Source organism: Panicum virgatum, chromosome 1K (assembly GCF_016808335.1).
Source record: "Panicum virgatum strain AP13 chromosome 1K, P.virgatum_v5, whole genome shotgun sequence".
Classification (NCBI taxonomy): Eukaryota; Viridiplantae; Streptophyta; class Magnoliopsida; order Poales; family Poaceae; genus Panicum; species Panicum virgatum.
In genome coordinates, this window is record NC_053136.1 from 3,050,592 (window position 1) to 3,071,756 (window position 21,165).

Below are 21,165 nucleotides of genomic sequence, written 5' to 3' on the forward strand. Positions count from 1 at the left end.
ATTAGCGTTTGGGTCCAAACCCTCGTTACAACTACACTCAGTAGAAGACTGTTTCATGGAGATGGAGAGATCACGGGACATCTGAAACCATTTATAATAAAGGGCGCGTCACATTCTCTTTGTGAGTTCACACGAGAGAGGCTGCAAACTTCATGTTCGGCTTGATGCCAATGGGTACCAACCTTGCTACGGCAGCACGGGCATTTCGACATTGACTGTGTTTAGATGCGAAAAGTGAAGTTGAAAAGCACTATAGCACTTTTCGTTTGTATGTGGTAAATATTGTCCTATCATGGACTAACTAGGCCCAAAAGATTCATCTCGCAACGTACATCCAAACTGTGCAATACGTTGTTTTGTTTACCCATATTTAATATTCCATACATACATCATTTGCTATATTTAATATTTCGATGTGACGGAAAATTTGGAAACTTTGGAGTAACTAAACACAGCCATTGCCAAAGAGTGGCGTCAGCAGTCAGCACGAAATCGTTTTGATCAGACAGGCTGCAAGACAGAAACGGCGCAAAGATTTCGAATGGATCACGGTCGTCCGCCGCCATGATCGTACGGCCAGGAAAAAATCACGAACCCTCGCATTCCAAGGAAACTTCGTAGTGCGGCAAAGACCGCCTTTATTCCCCCAAAGCGGCGGGCGGTCTAGACAAAACAAAGCCCATGATAACACGAGCGCTCCTCTCGTCGCATCCGAAATCCGGCGCCGCCGCCGCCGCCCAGACCCCCATCCCGCCTCCCCGGCGGCACTCCGCGGCTAGGCGGGTTCCGAGCGCCGCGCCGCGCCGCGCCGCCGCCCCTCGTGGTTCTGCGGGCGCGGGGTGCGATTCCAGTGAAGGGATCGGACAGTGGCCGGGTCGGCGGGGAGGGGGAGAAGGGAGGGGGGGACACGATTGAGATAGCCCTCCCCCGCCTCCTGCTATAATTATTTGCTGCGCGCAGGCGCAGGTCGGTTTCGAATTCGCCATTCGCCCCGCCGACCAATAACCGATGGCCCCGCGCGCCGCCCTCCTCCACTTCCTCCCCGCCGCGCTCGCGCTGCTGCTGGTGGTGGCGGCCTGCTCCGCGGCCCCTGGCGTCTTCCAGGTGCGCCGCAGGTTCCCCGCCGGGGGAGGCGCCGCCGCGCTCCGCGCCCACGACGGGCGTCGGCACGGCCGCCTCCTCGCGGCTGCCGACCTCCCGCTCGGCGGCCTCGGCCTCCCCACCGACACCGGGTACGTGCCACCACTGGGCTGCCGCTCCTCCTGCTCGGCGGCGCTCGCTGGCTAGTGTGTTTCTCGCGGATTTCTCCGCGGTGGGTGGCTGATTCGGTTGTTGTGTGGATTGCTGGGTCGGCCGGGCCGCCGCGCGCAGGCTCTACTTCACGGAGATCAAGCTCGGGACGCCGCCCAAGCGCTACTACGTGCAGGTCGACACCGGCAGCGACATCCTCTGGGTGAACTGCATCTCCTGCAACCGATGCCCCCGCAAGAGCGGCCTCGGGGTACTGACCATTCCCCATTCCTTCCTTTTGGGGGTCTCAATTGCAGATGTATCGCCTCGATTCGATGTGACATTGCGGTGTGGGCGTTGCTGTGCAGCTAGACCTGACGCTCTACGACCCCAAGGCGTCCTCGAGCGGGAGCCTGGTCTCGTGCGACCAGGGGTTCTGTGAGGCCACCTACAAGGGCAAGCTGTTGGGGTGCTCCGCCAACGTGCCCTGCGAGTACAGTGTCATGTACGGTGATGGAAGCTCGACGACAGGGTTATTCGTCACTGATGTGCTGCAGTTCGACCAGGTGACCGGGAATGGGCAGATACAGCCTGGAAACGCTAGCGTATCATTTGGGTGAGTCGTCTTTTCGGTTTCGTTTTTGTATGAGCTAATGTTGGACCAGCGGACAGCTCATATTGGATCGGTTATTATTAGCTCTACCTGTGTCATCATAGATGTTGGATACATAATCAACTTCGGATGTTTGTGCTGTGAAAAGCTTTATCAATGTATGTGAGGAAACAATGTCCAACTACTCTAGATTTCTACTTGCATTATGTATGTGGCAAAATTTTCTAGGCAGGATCTGAACTTGCTATTATGCTGTCTCAAAAGATTCTTGACCATTGCCACAAAGATAGGTAATGTGATTGTGTCACCATGAGCTTGAATTTTTTTATGCTCAGTGTGGAGTAATCAAGTTGTATTCCTTGCCCTTATCTTGGCTGTGTGTTTGTGCTATTCTATTACTTCGTTAAAAAGTTAGGTATCACCGTATCAGGGAAGGTACCTAACTCTGCTGTTGGGTATACTATACTCATCACATGCTTTTCTTCAATAAGATTACAGTACAGGAACTAAGTCGGAGACAAGGTTCAACCAAAGCATTAATAGGTGTTGATAATGCTGAAAACTTCAGTGGGGATTACTGGTTCTCCTTTCCTTTGTAGGTGCGGTGCTCAGCAAGGTGGGGATTTGGGAAATTCAAACCAAGCCCTCGATGGAATTCTTGGTTTTGGCCAAGCAAATACATCAATGCTATCACAGCTAACTGCTGCTGGTAAAGTTAAGAAGATATTTGCTCATTGCTTGGATACCATAAATGGAGGTGGAATTTTTGCTATTGGAAATGTGGTGCAGCCAAATGTAAAAACAACACCATTGGTAGCTGGCATGTATGTATAACACCTTGTCATACTAATTGTTACTTTGGTTGCGTTACACTTATGGTGAACCTGTCTGGAAAAGAGTTCTATGTTGATATTCTCTATTATTTAATGTTCAATTCCTAAAAGTTGCTTCAGAATTCTGGATGTTTATCACACTTCTGTATAGGGAGACACGAAAGTGACTTAACACAGTTCTCTGTTAAAGGACAAAAGATGTGGTAGTATAATATTTGCACCATGTTATGTTTTTATTGGTAGGAAAGCATCTTCGCTCCTGCATATGATATAAATATAATACAAAATGAGCAGTCACTTTTATTTTGCCAAACTAAAAGCTCCAGCTGGACTTAAAGAGAAGGTCCATGCCACTTTGCATAGTGTCCAACTAACAAGGGAAAATGATATGAGAGCTGGAATAAATTTGATATAGTATAGCACGTACGAAGAAAAGAAAGATAGATGTATATTAGATCTTCTTGTTGGACAAATGTTCTGTCGCTGTCACTGCCATTCATGTCATGTTACAAACAGATGTTTTACCAATGCCTTAAATGAGCTAGTAACGCTTCCTGTTCCTTTTTTGTTTTTGCCTGTGGCCTCTTTTGAACACACCATTGTGTTTTTTGGGTTTAAATTGGTAGATGGCTTTATCAATGGAAGCATTGTAGTAAACAATTCTTGGCACATAGTGCTTAGTTCTACTTGATGTGCAATGCAGTGTCGTTGTCTTTTTTCACTTAATCTATACCGTACTCATAGCCTGTCATAATTTTACCTTCCAGGCCGCACTACAATGTGAACCTTGAATCAATTGATGTTGGTGGTACTACATTACAGCTACCAGCTCATGTTTTCGAAACAGGAGAGAAAAAAGGTACCATAATTGACAGTGGTACAACCTTGACATATCTTCCAGAATTGGTTTTCCAAGAAGTAATGTTTGCGGTACGACAAAGATCCCATGCTATTTCTTCCCTTGTAATGGAGGATGCTATGTATACTTTACATATTATATTTCTCAACTGATTGTAGGTATTTAAGAAGCATCAAGATATAAAATTCCACAATGTTCAAGATTTTATGTGTTTCCAATACTCTGGAAGGTACACTTTACACACAATGTAATTACAGTTGGACGAATGCCAATTTTTTAATTACAATTTCTTCTAGGCTGCATTCCTTATATGCTTAAATAGGCATTGTATTGAAATTCTGATACGGAGATAATACCCTCTCGGACTTTTTTCATGAATGGACAACTTCTTTTCATCATACTTGCTCTGTTTTCATTTGAATCGACACAAAGAGGAATAACCAGCCCGCAGTTAATTTTCTCCTGCAATGATTATACGATTCTAACTGACGTATTCTTTTCTCTTGCAGTGTTGATGATGGTTTCCCAACTATCACCTTCCATTTTGAGGACGATCTTGCACTGCATGTCTATCCACATGAGTACTTTTTCCCAAATGGGGTAACATGACATTTCTCTCCTGGTGGTATATTCATGCAAGATAGACTAAAGTTTTATTCACCCATTGGCATTGCTTAAGCATTTTACAACTTGCAACAATTACTCAAATATGGCTTCAGTGCCCCCAACTGACTTTCTCCCCTTTTGGCTGAAGTACTTGTACATGTTGAATGGCTAAAGAAATACCTTTCGTAATATCACATTTGTCATTGGTAACCAAAATGGAGAACCAATAACTAACGTTACTATATAAAAATATATGATGCGGCTACTGGCACAAACAAATTTCAGTACTTGTCCTATTCTTTAGCTGCACTGTTTTTTTGTTAGGGTTTCTGTTCTCCAAAAATTCCTTAAGCCTTCCATATCAAACCTCCAGGCTGGTTCTTTTTGACTGGTTTCTAATATCGTCTGTTTGTCCTTGTTGAGAAAAAAATTTGTTTAATTCAAGAGCTATATTCTTTTGGATAAAGGTGTTATATCAAACTAAGGAAAAATTGTTGAAATACCTCTAGTGAAACCTACTTTGCCTGGTCCCACATGTCATTGAGACATTTGAGGGAATGTTGGCAAAGTGCAACTTGAGTAATGGTAGTGCCAATTTCTCGAACTCTGGAATTACACAATTGACCATTTTTTCTCGAATATTACACAAAATTGGTAAAGTTGTCTCAAAAGAGTACAAGAAGTAAAACCCAAGTACATATGTTACGTAGCACATCTGGCTTATCGTGCACTACTTTGTATATGTCTATATTTTATTTATTATATGTTTGTTGCTGGAAGCTTTTCTCTTTCAGGAAGATCAAGCCATTTTGAATAGATACATGACATTTAAACTCCTATTCAGTTAAAGCTCCTGTGCTGCATACATACTCTACAATATACGATATATAGTTAAGAGTTGTTTCCAGTAGGTTGTTAATCAAAGTCTATCTTTGATATTTTTTGGACTCTAGCCACAACAATGGTTTGAAATAACAGTGATTATGAGTGCATCATGAAAAATATCTGGCCATGACTCTTACGATCCCATGTTTTTTTTCACTGGAGCAGAATGACATATACTGCGTGGGATTTCAAAATGGTGCATTACAATCAAAGGATGGAAAGGACATGGTGCTTATGGGAGGTCAGGGTTGCACCGCATTAGCAAATCCCTTTTTATTTTAAATGCTGTGTTTTTTACACGACTGTCTGTTTTCTTCCAGATCTTGTTCTTTCAAATAAGTTGGTTGTCTATGACTTGGAAAATCAGGTCATCGGGTGGACTGACTACAACTGTAAGTGCTAGCATGTTGAAACCTGCTCATTCTAAGTTCATTGCATAACCGCTTACAGCTGTACTTTGCTGTTATCCTTTGGTTAGTACAAGCACTGCTTGGTCTGAATTGTAAAAAGTACTACTCGTGGGTTGCCTTTTATTTCTAATTATCTGCTTGTAATTTCAGGTTCATCGAGCATTAAAATTAAGGATGATAAGACAGGCGCAACATATACCGTCAGTTCACACAATATCTCCTCCGGATGGAGATTCCACTGGCACAAGTCCCTGGTTCTGTTGTTGGTAACAGTTTTATGCAGCTATTTAATATGCTAATTCTGTTGTACAACAACATGGAACACTGATGGAAATTTCATTTGATTCATATTCTTTTCGCGAAAGAAAAGGAAAGGTAGGCCCTTAGATTGTGTTGTTGTTGTTGTCGTCGTCGTCTGACCACAGAAAACATTGAGAACAGAAACATTGTACACTATGCAATGAGCCTTTGTATGACTAGTGTAATGCTGAAGTGGGAAATATGGCTGCACGTAATTTAAGTTTTTGATACGGTAAAGTTTTTTTTTTCAACCCCAGGGACTGGGATGGAAAAGCTGGGTCCCGGTTTTTACCCACTGAACTCATTCTGGGTCTGGTATACTTGTCACATAGTTCTCATCAGCTCGGAATCATATGTTGCAAATCCAGCCATAAAAGCTGACAGAAATGAGAACCATGGAAGTGAACGTACGGTGCAAATGCTGTGGTGATTTTTTTTTTTTTGAAATGTTGTGGTGCTTCATTTCGCGAGTCTTTTACCTGTGTACCATTAAAAAATATGGTGTTTATCTATATACCCCTAAAAAGGTCATTCGCACTTGTGTACCATTGCGTGAATTTTTTTTTTTCTCTGTATACCATTTGTTCCGTCCAATTCCCCGTTACACGGCACTGATTTGTGGGCCCGTCCTCTTTTTTTTCTTTTCTCTCTCCATGATTTGTGGGCCCGTCCTCTTTTTTTTTCTTTTCTCTCTCCATCTCTTTCTAGAGGAAAATGGAGGGGAGGAGACCAGGCGCGCTGCCGCGCTCAGCAGGGCTGGCAGCCGGCCAGCGGCGACCGGCGAGGCATGCTCGCGCCGGAGGGACCCGCGCGCACGCCCACGGCAGCGGCCTGCGGCGGAGGCCGCGCACATGCCCGCCGCCTGATGCCTGTAGTGGCTCTCAGGCTCTGCTCCATCGTGCGCGCCGGCGCTCGTCGACGTCGTCGTCTTCGCCGCCGTGCCGCCGGAGGCGCACGAGCACGTGACCGGCGCGCTCTTCGGCTTCGCACTCCACGAGGGCAACCGCGCGGCCATCGGCGTGCTCGGCGCCGTGCCGCCGCTCCTCGCGGGCCGCGGCCGCGGCCACGCCCTGCGCGCGCGCTGCGACGCCGGGATGGCGTTGTACTACCTCTCCCTCGCCGCCGTGAACCAGTCGAAGCTCGCGCGCGCCCCGGGACCCTGCTCTCCGTCGCGTCCAACCTCCAACGCCGCTAAGCCGGCGCCCATCCGTAGGCTGGCACTCATGGTGGTCTGCAACGTGGCCGCCTGCGCGGAGGGCCGCGCCGCGCCGATGGATGCGAGCGCCGTGGCGGCGACGTCCGCCATCCTCTCCGGCGACTCGGGGCTGAAGAAATGGTGCGTCGCGGCATTGTACGCCATGAGCACGGGAAGCCCGCGGTTCCGGGCGCTCGCCAGGGCGGCCAGCGCGGACAGGCCGTTGATGCTCATCGCCGAGCAGGTGAGGCCCGGCGTTCACAAGGACATGGCGCAGACGCCGCTGCGCAGTGCTGGGCCTGGCCAACAACAGCGATGACGACCAGATCTCCGAGTGTAGGAGCAACGAGCAACCATGGCGGCGGCAAGCAGCCTCGCTGCCACCAAATCTCTTAGTGCAGGAGCAACGAGGGAAACCATGGAGGTGGCGAGCAGCCTCACTGCCGGCCGGCAGCGCGCCTGGCTTCCTCCCCTCCATTTTCCTCAAGAAAGAGATTAAGGGAGAGAGAGAAAAAAAGAGAGGACGGGCCCACAAATCAGTGCTGCCTAACGGGGCAAATGGACGGAACACCGATGGAATGGTATACAGAACAAAAGAAAGTTCAAGAGATGGTACACAGATGCGAACAAATTTTTTAATGGTACAGAGATAAACACCATCCTTTTATGGTACACAAGTAAAAAACTCTCATTTTGCTCGGCTGATACATGCCCATGGGGTGGCAGCTGAGGTGCTGCGGCAGCACGGACATTGGCTTCCGGGAGATGCGAGTCCCATTCCTTTGTGCTACTCACCTGGCGCATCACATGTTTCTTCCCTGGCGCACGACATATTCTACTTCTACCCCTTACTGTATACAGGGCCGTATCTAGGCCCGTGCGACCGCACAGGCCCCCAAATTTCAGGGGCCTCTAAAATATAATGAGTATACTAGATATAATTATATAGTAGTCTTTGTTTTACTTATTTTTGGCCCAACATGAAGCAAACTGTAGCTCAAATGTCATAGAAGAGGAAATATGTCGCTCGATTTGTCTTTCGATCGAATCCGCATACCGCAATGCAATCTTTTCCGCTTCCACCGTCACCGCTCGCCAGGCACGACACGAGTCGTGACGTCTACACTTCCACCTTCCGTACTTCACTGGGCACTAGTAGGCTGCAGCGACGGCACTAGGGCCCAGTTCATAGTTTCGCACAGGGCCTCTAGATTTGACGATACGGCCCTGACTGTATATGTATATCATGTCCTTGTATTGGATTGGACCAGCTGTGCAGAGTATGGTGCTATGAGACTCCGAAATGGGTATGTGTCTGCAGCTCCCGGAATTGGATGTGGCAGCGTGTTACTAGGATTCATTAGCAGCTTGATGCTACTTAGGCTAGTCTTAGTAAGAGTTTTATGAACACAGTTATTTAGACTGAGAGTTAGATAACTGTGTTACATGGATTTTACAGTGATAAAACCCTCCGCACATCTTATGAAACTATATCTTTCTCTTTTTTTTGTCATGTCAGCAAAATTGATGGTATTCAATATCATAAATTTTTTCATAAAATTCCCATCGAGACGACCTTAGGAACGCAGATTTGAATTAGATTTCGGAAATGTCTAGTAGATCGTCTGAGGAAAACACCACTTGCTTAAACCCACACGTGCGCCCACCAAGGGCTTGGCAGTCCGGTCCATACAGCCAGCCTGCAAGGCTGCAAGGATGCAACTGGGCCGGGCCGTACCCGATTGATGGCGAATTAACTGCGGCCATGTGTGCTCAGCCGTCTCCCGCGAGGCATCCACCGTGCTGGCGCCGGGGGGGCCCCGCCGCCTCGCGCGTGGACCCCGCGCGCCAGCGCCGTCGGCCATAAACCCCCCGTCTCGTTCTCCTCGCCTTCCGCCAGTTCGCCGTCGCTCCACGCCACCGCAGCAGCAGCAGCCATGGCGGCGGCGGCCTCCTCCGCCCGCCTCCTCGCCGCGGCCGCCGTCGCGGCCGTGGGGCACCGGCGCGCCGCGCTCGGGCGCGTCCCGGTGGCCGCCTCCCTCTCGTTCCCCCGCGGCCACCTCCCGCCATTCCGCGGCAGGGCGGGCCTCTCCTGCTCCGCCGCCTCGGCCTCGCTCTCCCTCCCCTCCGGTGGCGGGTACTCGCCGCCGAGCTCCGTGCCCTTCAACCTCCTCCCGCCGGACACCGAGCCCTTCATCGAGTGGGACCCGCACCCGGCCGACTCCGCCGCCTCGCCGCTCGGCGGCGGCGGGGCCGGGGAGGGCGCCACGCTGGTCGTGCTCCTCGGGTGGCTCGGCGCGCGCCAGAAGCACCTGCGCCGCTACGCCGACCTCTACCGCGAGCGCGGGGTCGGCGCGGTGCGGTTCGTGGTGCCCGTGCGCGAGCTCATCGGCCTCGACCTGGGCCGCCGCGTCGAGCGCAGGGTCGCCGACCTCTCCGCCGAGATCGCCGCCTGGTGCGACGCCGACCGCCGCCGCACGCTCCTCTTCCACACCTTCAGCAACACCGGGTGGCTCGCGTAAGTGCCCCAGGCCCAAACTCGTCTCCTCACCCCTATTCGCTTCACGCAGTGTCGCCAAGCTCTTAATTCTATTCTTCAGTTATCGATTCGAATGCTCAAAAAGCGGATACTGACTTCATAGAGCATTTTACTGACGTATGGATTGCATGGGTTTCTCTTTCGCTGCAACAAACTGGCATGGGGGCTGGCTCGAGCATGTGGTGTGACACGTTTTTGTTATGAAACTTTAGTTTCCTACATGATATTGCTGGATAGAATGTACTCGATTCATGAGGCATATCGGTCTCTGAAGATACCATGAGTTCGATAGAAGCATTTAGTACCGTACCACATTCATTTCTAGTTGGAAAACTGAAAGTGGTTGTGACAGCCTGCATAGGAGGAAATCTCAGTCGTCTGTTTGGTGTATTGTAGAATGGATCTCTCTGTGATTCTCGAAGGTATGTGTTTCCACTCCCAGTGGTTAATGTAGGAGAAATGGTGAAAGTGAGCAGAAAGGACTGAGTTTGGTTAAATGCTTGAAGAACAAACCAGATAAGCATTAGTGGTTAACTACATTGAATAAACAGAACGAAAAACATCTTGGTATTGATGCCATGCTGCTGATTTTGTGGTGATGCTCACATTGTTACTTTGTGCATGATTTCCTTATGGCGATCTGTTATGTAGCAATTGTGTTATGAAAGTTATGTCATTTCTTATTACAATTAATGTGCTCATTTACTTGTCGTGCTAAAATACTTTCCTGGCTGGATTATCTTTGCCATTGAAACTTGATACTTTGTATTTTATTATAGTAGCTTCATTTTTGGGATATTTCGGTTGAATATTCTCCATCTAGTCAAGGATGTGTTCCCATAATCTTACTTGGAACCCTTACTTGATTCTTTAATAACTTTGTCTGGTGTTCATGCCGCTAAATTTACTCGCATAAAAACCTGTGTTTTATTTTTACTTTCTTTCCAGCTATGGCGCCGTACTGGAGAATCTACAATCAAGAGCTGACATATCTGAGAGAATAAGAGGATGTATTATAGACTCTGCACCAGTTCTGGTGATAAGACCAGAGGTTTGTGTACCTGTCCTTATTTCTTATTGAATCATATATTGAAAATTATTATTTAACTGTTAGTAGAAAATGTTCCGAAGTTCTCCGTATATTTTAGCATGTAGACTTTTATATCTGGATTATTTTTGTACCCTGAACTATTATTGTGTCCACAATGGTTTCTGCATAGCATTCTGTGCAATTAGGGTTGTTTGCTTGAAAGTTCTCATTTATAAGCTAAACTCAGGTCTGGGCTGCTGGTTTCTCTGCTGCAATGTTGAAGAAAAGTAGTTCCTTGACAGGACCTTCAACAGAATTTCTTGATGGGCCTATTGTCAATGGCACCTTAAACAGAGCTAGCACTAATGTGATGCGACCATCATGGGGTGAATGCTTTCTTCTATCAACTCTGCAGAAATTCTTTGAGATTGTTCTTCATGTGCCTGATATAAACACGTAAGTCCATTTATTGTTTCTAGTCACTGCTCTGTTATCATGGAGAGCTCATATATTTGTGCCAAGCAACAGTCATGAAGGTGTATCCACTAAAACTGACATGGCTATTCTGTTGATCTGATGTTACTTGGGGTCAAAGTAATATTGAACTCAGCCCATAGACACCAGATTCTTGTTTCAGTTCTATCTTTTTCTTCTCTGTTCAATCAGATTTGTACTGAATCTTGTCTTCTTTGTAACTATAACTAATATGAGCTTTTAACAAAGTAAACTACAATTGTTCACCATACTAGTTTGTGCAGAGCACATCAACATGGGTGGGAATTACTATTGTAACATTGCATCAGAATAAACTAGCTCTGAATGATGGTGACTGGTTAACCAAGCTAAAAGAAATATACTCATTGTTTATGAGAGAAAAGAGGCTGCTTCATATAGTTAATTTCATAGTGTCATTGTTTTCTCCTTTTAGCCTACCCCAACTTGCTTGGGAAAAAAGGCTATGTTGTTGTTGTTGTTTGTATTGTTTTCTCCTTTTCTTTGATGTATTGTTTCCTATTTGATTCCATAAGGACATTGTTGACTCATCTCTTTTTCATATAGATTCGATATATTCGTTTTTTCTTTCTTGATGCATACAAAATAGATATGATGTCTTCTCATACAAAATAGATGTGATCTCTTCTCCATTACCTGATATGTTTCACAACTTGCTGATTTGTTCAGGCGACTGCGCAAGGTTCTGTCACTTCTTTCAGACAAGCAGCCTCCATGCCCCCAGTTCTATCTGTACAGCTCAGCCGACCGAGTCATACCAGGTGAATGTGTCGAGAGCTTCATGGACTTGCAAAGGTCGCTAGGGCGGAGCGTATACTCCTACAATTTTGTATCCTCGCCCCATGTGGACCACTACCGGAGCTTCCCCCACATCTACTCTGCCAAGATCGATGAGTTCCTGAAGATCTGCTCCATGGTCAAAGTATCATGACCGACCCACCTTCAACTAACAGGCCTGTCAAACGATTTCCTGATTTTTGTTGTATTCTTGAGCTATAGCCTCTGTTATATCACCCAGAGAGGCACACATAATTCACTGAATATCTTCGTCCATGTTCTTAGCCCTGGATGATGCACTCGTTGAAAGGAATTGCGCTTTTTCGTGCTCCTCTTTTTTGTATCCTTGTCCTAAGAACATATATCTGTTTTCCCCTCTGATCGTAGGCTCCTGGAGAGGAAGTGTACTATACCATGATTTTTTGAACGCCCCTGTGTAATTCAAGTTACATTGAAGTTTTAGAGTGCCTGAATTCGGGGCAACATGTACTCGTTTCCCATCAGTATGGCTTCATCTTGTGGCACGCCGCGCCCACCCCGGGGTGTCCTGCTTGTTGTTTGTGCTCATCGTGAGCCTATATTTTATCTCTGATCTTTTTTTTTTTACTTATTTTATCTCTGATCTCTGCCATGTCCCAACGCAGCTTGGTGTCTGTATCCGTAACCCTCACGTTGTTGGAGGCTTGGAGCGGCCACCACCTAACAGCCCTACCGCTAGGCTCTTGGCGTCGCCTTTGCAGGTGCCGATCGAGGCCCAGGCCAGGTCAAAACCAAGGCGACCGTAGGGCGGCGGCGCGGCAATATAAGCGGCAGCCGCGACGCCACACGCGCGAGGCACGAGCCAACCACCCGCCCGTCTCCTCCTCCGGTCTGTTCGTAAGCCATGGCCATGGAGGAAGGATCAAGAGGAGGAGAGGAAGAAGCTGCTGCTGCCGTGGGCACGGTGGCTGATGCCGCTACCTCTGCCGTTGCGGACGCCGTCGTCGTCCCGGGGCCAAACGACGACGGGAAGGAGGCGGTCGAGGGGAGAAAGGCGGCGCCGGCGGCCACTGCCGCCTACGCGGTCGTGGTGATCGGGGGCACCTTTGACCGGCTGCACCAGGGCCACCATCTCTTCTTGAAGGTATGGGCTCGCCTTCCATCTTTGTCTTCCTCTGCTTCGGCTCATGCTCTGCCTGCCTCTCGTGTTACTGTCATCATCCAGTTCTTGCGGCAGTCGAACTGAAAAGTACACGCTCCATGGCTAGAAGCTGCATTAGTTCTTCGGTTTTTTTTTTCGAAATAAACTCCAGTGATCTGTGATCGTAGACATGGTGTCGTGTGTCTTTTCCCGCGTCACGTAAACCTCAGTTCATCGTTTCATCCGTTCTCACTGCTAAAAATTGATCTCGGTGGCATGCTTTGTCAGTTTCTCTTCTGTCTCGCTGCTGCTTCTTGTTCTTGGTGGTAGTCGAGCGAGCCTCGATGTAAGAAGAAAGATTCGTTTCCTTTTCTCTTCGTTTATAATTAACTAATCAAAGAAATAAGAATAACTTTCTTTCGTTCCCATGTTCCCTCATACAAATAAAGAAATATTGGTTTACTTGACAAACGTGGCAGGCGGCGGGGGAGCTGGCGATGGAGAGGATCGTGATCGGCGTCTGCGACGGCCCGATGCTCGCCAAGAAACAGGTCAGCTTTTGCGTCATTGATCCATGCACCATCCACTGATACAAAAATAAAGCTCGCTTCTACTCTAAGGACACTCGTTGCTGAGTGAGCGCCACACTTGCTTCTACTCTAATGAACCTTGACCACACTGTTTCTAGAATTCAATCGCAACTCATACCAACTGCATGCTTCACATAATGGCATACTCCCTCCATACCCAAAAAGAAAGTTGTTTTGGATAAGGTTTGCATCAAACATTAGAAATATAAATGATGAATAATTTTTAAGTTGTTGAGTTTCAAAATACAAAAACCATATGAATATATTTGTTTTAAAAAATATTTTCATAAAAATATAAATATATTACTTTGCGATAAATATTTTTATAAAAATAAAAATTTAAAGTTAAATTTTGGAGACCGTGTCGCTGTCAAAGTGACTTTTTTCAAGTATGGAGGAAGTACTGTGTATCTGTAGAGTTCATTGTTTCAAATTATTGGGCATGCCATTTGAAGATGGGAAATTGGGAATACCAAAGATTACTACTACAGCACACTAGCCAATGAGCACAGTGGGGCCCAGTGGTGTCTGGTGGGCTAGCCAGTGAGCCAGTGCAACCAGAGATTGAGGCTGTGTTTAGATCCGTAAAAAGGTGGTAAAAAGAGTCACATCGGGAACTGTAGTATTTTTTGTTTATTTGTGGTAATTGTTATCCTATCATGATCTAATTAGGCTCAAAAAATTAGTTTTTTTATTCATCTACATTTAATATTCCATACATTAGGCAAAAGATTTGATGTGATAGATGAATAGTGAAGTTTGGAGAGAGAAATTTTGGAACTAAACACAGCGAGACATCAGACAACAGGAATAGGTCGATATCAGTCACTGAACCATGTCATAATCCAATAAAGGCCTAATTTAAACATATAGGTGGGCGGTTCTACGGATTGCAGTTGTGCAAGTTCATTGAACATGGACAGGTTTCAAATTCAATGGCGAATTTGGTAGGGGTTAAGTGGTGGCATATTCCCTTCAAAGCATGCATGTGAGCCACGCATGGTCATTCCATGTTCATGAAGAATCTAGCCCCCTTTTATGGGTAATTGGGTATAGAAAACTGATGGCATCTTTCGTTTTGGCTGCTTTTTCCTTGCAGTATGCCTACCTGATACAACCAATCGAGAAGCGGATAGAAAATGTCAAGAATTATATTAAGGTACCCACATGATCCAAAACTTTTCTTATCTTGGTTGCCTGGAAGTTTCTTTATGCAATTCAAGTATATGCACATCAGTAGGCATGCCTATCCTCGAGCTGCAAAATCTTTACAAGATTACTCCTTCCATCCTAAAAATATATATATTCTAAGATTTTATCCTAAAAAGCAAATCATCTTTTATTAATTTATACTAAAATTTCTAGGACGACTTGTTTTTTTAGACGGATGGGGTACTTTTTTTTTTTTGAGGGGGGAGTACATATTGAAGCATTCATGTTAGAAGATATCATGATGCATCTGCCTTTAACACTCACTCTTTCCACTTGCAGTCTATCAAGCCTGATCTTGATGTTCATGTAGAGCCAATAGTGGACCCTTACGGCCCCTCCATTGTTGACGAAGGTCTTGAGGCCATCATTGTCAGGTTAGGATTCTCTCGTCCTACATATTTTCTGATATGGATTATTTACCCAACAGTGCAATAGTAGGCCAGACCAAATCTTAAAGCTGATGTTGTTTTTCAGCAAAAAAAAAATTATGTTTCTTTATAATCCGTTTGCTTTCAATTCTTGAGGCAGCAAGGAGACATTGCCGGGAGGCCTCGCTGTCAACAGGAAGAGGGCCGAGAGAGGCCTCACACAACTGAAGGTTTGTTTGCAATTACGAATTGCTTTTTTTGTCTTTGAAAAAAAAGATTAATGTTCAGAGATCGTTGCTTTTGACCTTGCAGATTGAAGTAGTAGAACTGGTGCCAGAGGAAGCTACGGGGAACAAGATCAGCTCAACAGCTTTCAGAAAGTTGGTAGCTGAGGGAGAATTACAGCAACAGCAAGAGACGCAGCATCAAACAGCGGCCCAACTGGAGTGCAGAACGTAGCCGTCCAGTTTTGTGTATTCTCAAGTTCACTGAGCTGAATAACGCACTACAATTGTGACTTGTATTTTTGACTGTTTTTTACGAACCGCTGAGCTACACTCGTCCGAAGGTATAGCAGAATGCCACCTAGTAAAGGATTGTAACGAGCTCAGTACACTTCATAATACTTGAGACATTCACGTTAAGATGCTAATGATTGAACAAATCAAAATTTGCACTGTTGCACACAGAATAATTTATGAAGATAAAAAAAGACAGATGGACATCAAGTTCCAAACAAGACTTCCACAATCAGATTCAGGCGCAGACTGCAATAAAAAAACTGACTCATTTGGTACCCGTCTTTTCCATTTTCTGCTCCCCTCTTCCTTTCATAGTTTGAATCCACACAAGGAATTGGAATTCCAGTTCAAAATAGAAACAATTAGCAAATTCTGAATGAAAACTGACGAAGGGTGACAAAAGGTAGCACAAAGTAACAAGAGATACATCAAGAGAAACAGGAGTGTGCTAAGCCCTCAGACATCCAAGGAAGGATTTGCAGCATTAGCTCTCAAGCCTGGCTGGGCGAAAGCTCTTAGGCGGCAACTGCGAATGTAGAGAAACAAGCCTTGATTCTATCATCATTGGGCAAATCACTCCAAATAAACCAAAACACAAGAGACAAATAAATTATCCATGTGCAACCACAAAACATGAGAAGAAATTGTATTGCATTGCATCAGACATCCAAGGAAGGATTTAGCAGCACAAGCTCTCAAGCCTGGCAGGGCGAAAGCTCTTAGGCGGCAACTGCGAATGTAGAGAAACAAGCCTTACTTTTATCATTTGCAAAGCACAACACATAATAGAAGCTGACAACAGACCTCATGCAATATGTACTTAAGAAAGAAAAACTAAATGGAAAACGAACATGGCTCAGACATCCAAGGAAGGATTTAACAGCACAAGCTCTCAAGCCTGGCAGGGCGAAAGCTCTTAGGCGGCTACTGCGAATGTTGAGAAACAAGCCTTAGCTTTATCATCATCGCCACATGTAGAAAATTGACAACACAAAATTACGTTAAGCATGTATTACGCCAAAAAATTAATGTAATCACAGAAACCGGCTCTGAGGACAGATAGACAACAGACAAGCAGTCCCCAGGTTCCTATCAACATGTGAAACATTGAAACAACTCTGTATTGGCCTAATCATAGCATCTCCGATCAATGCCCGTAGCTAGCGGAGACGTGGCATCAGGCCAAAACGACTTCAGTAATGGCAGTTAGAACTCAAAAAATAGAAACCTACATAATATAGCATACTGGCAGTTACATACAATCCCTCAGAGACCCGATTTAAATCACACACCACAGCTGAATCAAACAGCTGTAGATGTGAGCTCCATCCAGGACCAAACCACAAAGGTTATGGTAGAAGGATGGACATCTGCAGCTGAAAGAAGCAGCTGCTGTTTAAAGTGTCAAACGGCACTTCCTATCGGTAGGTCTTGAGATCTTCACAGGGACTACATAACTGACTCCCTCATGACAAATACGGGGAAAGATAAATGCATATCCCCTCTAGAGCTACATAGCAAAAAATAGATCTATGGAAAGGTTTTGGCTGATGAAAGTAAAGCAAGAAAATCACTATGTGTAGAATGTTGGTATACTTCACAAAATATGTGCTCAGAGAGTTGCTATGCTCTGCTCAACGAAGCGGTTCTCAAAAAGAGGTTCGCTTCTCATACAAGAGGTGTCAGAAGAAAGCAATGCTCATCACAGCTAATCCTACAATTTGTCCGCAGAGAGAGATTTGCTACAAGTAAAGAGCTCAGAAAAATTAAATAGGAAAACAGATAGAACAGTAACAAAAGGTGCCATAAGTTAGGCGCCTACTCATGCCGTTAAAGAGCTAAGAGAGTTGCTAATCTGCTCAAGGAAGGGAGTTTTCCTTTCTCATACGAGAGGTGTCAGAAATAAGCAAGAACTAGTCACAGCACAAGCATTAACTAAAAGAAATAAAGAGTTGCTTTGCAACGACCTCATGAATTTCTAGTCAGATGCAACAACAAAAATACAGCACAGGATCAAATTATTTCAGGAAAAGACTGCCAGCGAGGAGCTCAGAGGGTTGCTGAATCTGCTCAAGGAAGGGATCAACCGATCCCTTCTCATACAAGAGGTGTCAGAAGGAAGCAATGCTCATCACAGCTACTCCTACCAGCGTGTCTCTAGCCCTGGCGATGCGCCAAATGCACAGATGCGAAAGTGATACCAGATGGGGAGACGCTTCCCATACCAGAGCTGTCAGAAGTAATCAAACAATCGTCAAGGAACAGCACCCGCAAAAACACTACCACCGAACGACCGAAACGAGCAGCAGGAGAACGGCGCTAGCGACGGCGGGTGGACCCTGCCGGAGCGCCGCGAAGGGTGGGCGAGCCGCGGGAGGCGGAGTCGCGGCGGCGGCGGCGGCGGCGATTAAACCCTAGCGGCTAGGTGCGGAGTCAGGCGTGCCCACGGTGGAGTTATAAAGGGGAGGTGGGATTGGAACTGGGCCGGTGTCCAAGCCGTATGTGGGTCGTGGGCCTTGTAAAAGGGCCCGGCCCACTAATTCCGTCGACTACTAGCCCACCTAGACCGAAACGATTGACAATATCCCCAGGGCCCAGGGTGGGTGACAGCTTAGGTTACTTTGGCATCAATAGCTGCTTTTAACCTTGCAACTTTCAACTCTAGATAAACGCACTCAGGGAAAAAAAAAACACCTTCTAGAAACAAGATAGACGGCTGGACCAGAAATGGTTCCAAGCTTTAGCTTTTCTGACCTCCACTTCGCAATCACGGTGGCTGGTCCCATCTTCTTTGTCAAATCACCTAATGTTTACACTCCTTAACGTGTTCTTGGTTCTTGCAATGTTCGAATCCGAAGAACTATTGGTGGAAAACATGTGTTACTACAGCAATTTCGTTTTCAACGAAGAGATTCATAATCATACGAAGGAGTATGTTGCAAAACGCCTGCCCAATTCTTAAACGCTATTGATTGATTGATGAAGTAAAAGGCAATTGTCAACTATCCGAACACGAGTCAACGTTCTAGAAGATGGCTGGATCAGGAATGGTTCTCGTCCACTTCCTCTTCGCAATGACTTGCCCCCATCTTCTTTTCCTAAGTCAGCATATCCGCACTATTACCCATGCTCGGAATATTCGAGCCCAACAGTTATTGTGGAAAAACAGGTGTTTGCTGTGCTCCTTTCGTATCTTCCCCCGACATCTCCCGATTCCGAAACACGGTTCCCCAGTTGATTTTTTTAACAATGAATTATAAGTGAAACTTCCTAGATCAAAAAAAAACTTCACCAAACTCCCAAATTCCAAAAAGTAAAAAAAAAAGACACTCCACTAAACTCCTGATATTTGTCTAGAACAATACCGGTCAAAACAAGGGGGAAGAGGACGATGAACACAGAGAACGCGTGTGCTCACGGGCACATGCCTAAAATAGGCTGGTCCGCAGCAGGTGTACCGGCACGTCTCCATCGGAGAAGAACAGCAGAAGCATCTCCCTTGAACGCCAAATTGCCGATGCAAGCTGCGACAATTCAGCTGCTCCATCACCACAGCTTTTTAACCGGCGTTTGACCCGGATCGATGAGGTCAGGTCGTCTCGGATCACGCGCCGCCGGTCAGAACGATGAACAGGAGCTTATCCGGAAACCAAGCCGGTCGCTTTCGTCAACCAGACGATCACGGATTAATCAAATCGTTCGCTTCCGTGAGATGAAACCAGGTCAGCTACTGCCATGGATGGTGCTGGATGCAGGTTGACAGGTTCAGAGTAAAGAATGGCGCAGGAATTTTAATTTTTACTATTTTTTTCTTCTTGTATGTATGTACACGAAAAATGGCGATAGAACAATGAGCCATTGCCTAAAATCAAATCAAATCAAAGTGGGGAAATGAACGAAATAATGTTTCTTCTTCTTCGAGAGCTTTATTGATCCCGATTGAAGCGAGTGGAGTGTTCGTCGGCGGTAGCTAGCTATCTAGTAGGGGTGGTGCGAGCGGCCGAGGGCGTGCGCGGGGGTGAAGAAGCCGACGATCCCCGGGCGGTAGGGGAGGTAGGACTGCTGCTGCTGCTGGTGCCTCCTGTCGCCGGCGAGCGCGCCGCCGGCCGGCTTGCCGTAGAAGAGCTTGTGCGCGGTGGCCATGTCCATCTCGGTCCCGGCAGCGCCGGCGGCGGCCTTGGCGCTCTTCTTCTTGCTCTGCTTCTGCGCGGGCGCCGAAGCCTTGGCGGCGGGCTGCTGCAGGAAGACGAACTTCTCCTTGCCGTCGCTGTGGGAGCGGCCGCCGGCGCCGGAGACGAGGCCGCGGAGGCGCCAGAAGCGGCGCGCATCTCCTGTGGAGGCGGACTTGGGGAACGGCGGGCCCGGGTCCCGCGTGGGGGAGCCCGGCGCGGACCGCGGTGCCCACGCGCAGAAGGTGTCCGGCGAGGGCGGCGCCGTGGAGGAGGAGGAGGCCCGCGGCGCGGCCGGCGCCGCCTCGCCGTCGCCGTCGCGGTCGAGGAGGAGGTGGCGGTCGAAGACCGGGTACGCCGGGAGGATGCGGCCGTGCGCGAAGAGGTCGTCGGCCGGCGCGAGGTCCACCAGAACGTCCCCGGCGCCGCCGCTCCCGGGCGCCGCCGCGAGCGGGGCCGCGAAGGCGAACTCGAACTCGCCCTCGTCGCAGTCGCTGCCGGCGTCGGAGGCGGCGAGCTCGTCCCCGGCCGGGGGCGGCGCGGCGTCGCCGAAGCTGAGGACGGAGTCGAGGCGCGGGCGAGTTGCCATAGCGGACGACACACAGCTTTGGGGCTACCGCAGCTGGGCGGGCGGAGGCGGCAGGCGCGCTGGCTAGCTGGGTGGAGTGGAGCTGGACGCGTCTTGGGCGGTGGCGGGATCGCTGGTGCGTGCACGCTTGGCCGGCGGCGTTTATAAAGGGTGGCGGGGTGAAGGTCACGAGGTGGGGAGGCGGCAGAGCGGAACGGAATGCGCGTGAGGCCACGGATGGGGTGACGCGTGCGGGAGTGGGGCGCAAGGAAAGCAACAGTGCGAGGCTGAGCCGCGCGCAGGTGGAGATGGATCCGTGGCGGACGCTGGTGGTGGAGGAGGTCGGGCGTCGGGGGGAGGAAGAAGATTCGGCGGGGGACGCGCCCACACGGTTGCTTGCGCGGGGAGGAGAAGCAACCGGGAACGAACGGGCGGGCGGGCAAGAGCGCACGCGCGCGGGGGGGCGCGAGAGAAAAGGGCGCGAATGTTCGGGCCGTTTCGGGGTGGGACCGAGGTGCCGGGTGGCTGACGAGGTGGGGCCGACGTGGGTCCGGTGGTCGTACTGCTTGGTCTCCAAGGCGCTGCTGCAGCCTGCAGCTACGCGGCGGCCTCCGTGCAGCCCAACGCCTTTTTTTTTTGTCCGGCCACAGCTCGTGTGTGTTTTCCTTTGAATTGAATGGTCTTTTCGACTCGGAATATTCTGTAGGTTTATTTTCACTTTCACATCAGGAGGCACGTACGAAGTTTTCGACGATGCGCCCGGTGTTTCCTTCACGGTGCACCGCGTGCAGCTTGGTTGGTTTAGAGCCTTGGAGGAGGGAGGCGTC

At 48.0% G+C, this 21,165-nt stretch overlaps 4 protein-coding genes, 8 non-coding genes and 1 pseudogene across 12 annotated transcripts; 4 read left to right on the top strand and 9 right to left on the bottom strand.

Moving 5' to 3' along the window:
• The first annotated feature begins 689 nt into the window (after positions 1–689).
• LOC120640601 (aspartic proteinase 36-like) lies at positions 690–5,973 on the top strand. Its single transcript, XM_039916516.1, has 10 exons — positions 690–1,232; positions 1,372–1,501; positions 1,599–1,846; positions 2,443–2,667; positions 3,444–3,606; positions 3,694–3,764; positions 4,045–4,135; positions 5,192–5,267; positions 5,347–5,418; positions 5,587–5,973. The coding sequence occupies exons 1-10, from the start codon at positions 1,009–1,011 to the stop codon at positions 5,733–5,735; spliced, it is 1,449 nt and encodes a 482-aa protein (XP_039772450.1). The 5' UTR covers positions 690–1,008; the 3' UTR covers positions 5,736–5,973.
• An 857-nt stretch (positions 5,974–6,830) lies between these two features.
• Positions 6,831–7,342, top strand: LOC120640764 (U-box domain-containing protein 38-like). The gene has a single exon (XM_039916710.1). The coding sequence runs from the start codon at positions 6,831–6,833 to the stop codon at positions 7,248–7,250; it is 420 nt and encodes a 139-aa protein (XP_039772644.1). The 3' UTR covers positions 7,251–7,342.
• Positions 7,343–7,504: 162 nt separating this feature from the next.
• Positions 7,505–11,944, top strand: LOC120647854 (transmembrane protein 53-like). Its single transcript, XM_039924680.1, has 5 exons — positions 7,505–7,512; positions 9,012–9,449; positions 10,419–10,521; positions 10,748–10,956; positions 11,683–11,944. Exons 1-5 carry the CDS (start codon positions 7,505–7,507, stop codon positions 11,942–11,944), a joined length of 1,020 nt encoding a protein of 339 aa, XP_039780614.1.
• An 18-nt stretch (positions 11,945–11,962) lies between these two features.
• Positions 11,963–15,732, top strand: LOC120640677 (annotated as a pseudogene).
• A 321-nt stretch (positions 15,733–16,053) lies between these two features.
• Positions 16,054–16,171, bottom strand: LOC120658434. The gene has a single exon (XR_005668658.1). It is a non-coding gene; the product is annotated as a small nucleolar RNA SNORD14 (small nucleolar RNA).
• An 85-nt stretch (positions 16,172–16,256) lies between these two features.
• Positions 16,257–16,372, bottom strand: LOC120658427. Its single transcript, XR_005668657.1, has one exon. It is a non-coding gene; the product is annotated as a small nucleolar RNA SNORD14 (small nucleolar RNA).
• Positions 16,373–16,453: 81 nt separating this feature from the next.
• LOC120658420 lies at positions 16,454–16,572 on the bottom strand. The gene has a single exon (XR_005668645.1). It is a non-coding gene; the product is annotated as a small nucleolar RNA SNORD14 (small nucleolar RNA).
• Positions 16,573–16,627: 55 nt separating this feature from the next.
• LOC120658368 lies at positions 16,628–16,785 on the bottom strand. Its single transcript, XR_005668603.1, has one exon. It is a non-coding gene; the product is annotated as a small nucleolar RNA snoR2/U65 (small nucleolar RNA).
• Positions 16,786–16,862: 77 nt separating this feature from the next.
• Positions 16,863–17,051, bottom strand: LOC120658269. Its single transcript, XR_005668570.1, has one exon. It is a non-coding gene; the product is annotated as a small nucleolar RNA Z112 (small nucleolar RNA).
• A 159-nt stretch (positions 17,052–17,210) lies between these two features.
• On the bottom strand, positions 17,211–17,311 carry LOC120658299. The gene has a single exon (XR_005668580.1). It is a non-coding gene; the product is annotated as a small nucleolar RNA snoR1 (small nucleolar RNA).
• A 126-nt stretch (positions 17,312–17,437) lies between these two features.
• Positions 17,438–17,526, bottom strand: LOC120658305. Its single transcript, XR_005668583.1, has one exon. It is a non-coding gene; the product is annotated as a small nucleolar RNA snoR1 (small nucleolar RNA).
• A 121-nt stretch (positions 17,527–17,647) lies between these two features.
• On the bottom strand, positions 17,648–17,740 carry LOC120658296. Its single transcript, XR_005668579.1, has one exon. It is a non-coding gene; the product is annotated as a small nucleolar RNA snoR1 (small nucleolar RNA).
• A 1,632-nt stretch (positions 17,741–19,372) lies between these two features.
• Positions 19,373–20,654, bottom strand: LOC120640858. The gene has a single exon (XM_039916806.1). It carries the CDS (start codon positions 20,357–20,359, stop codon positions 19,580–19,582), a length of 780 nt encoding a protein of 259 aa, XP_039772740.1. The 5' UTR covers positions 20,360–20,654; the 3' UTR covers positions 19,373–19,579.
• Between the last annotated feature and the right edge of the window lie 511 nt (positions 20,655–21,165).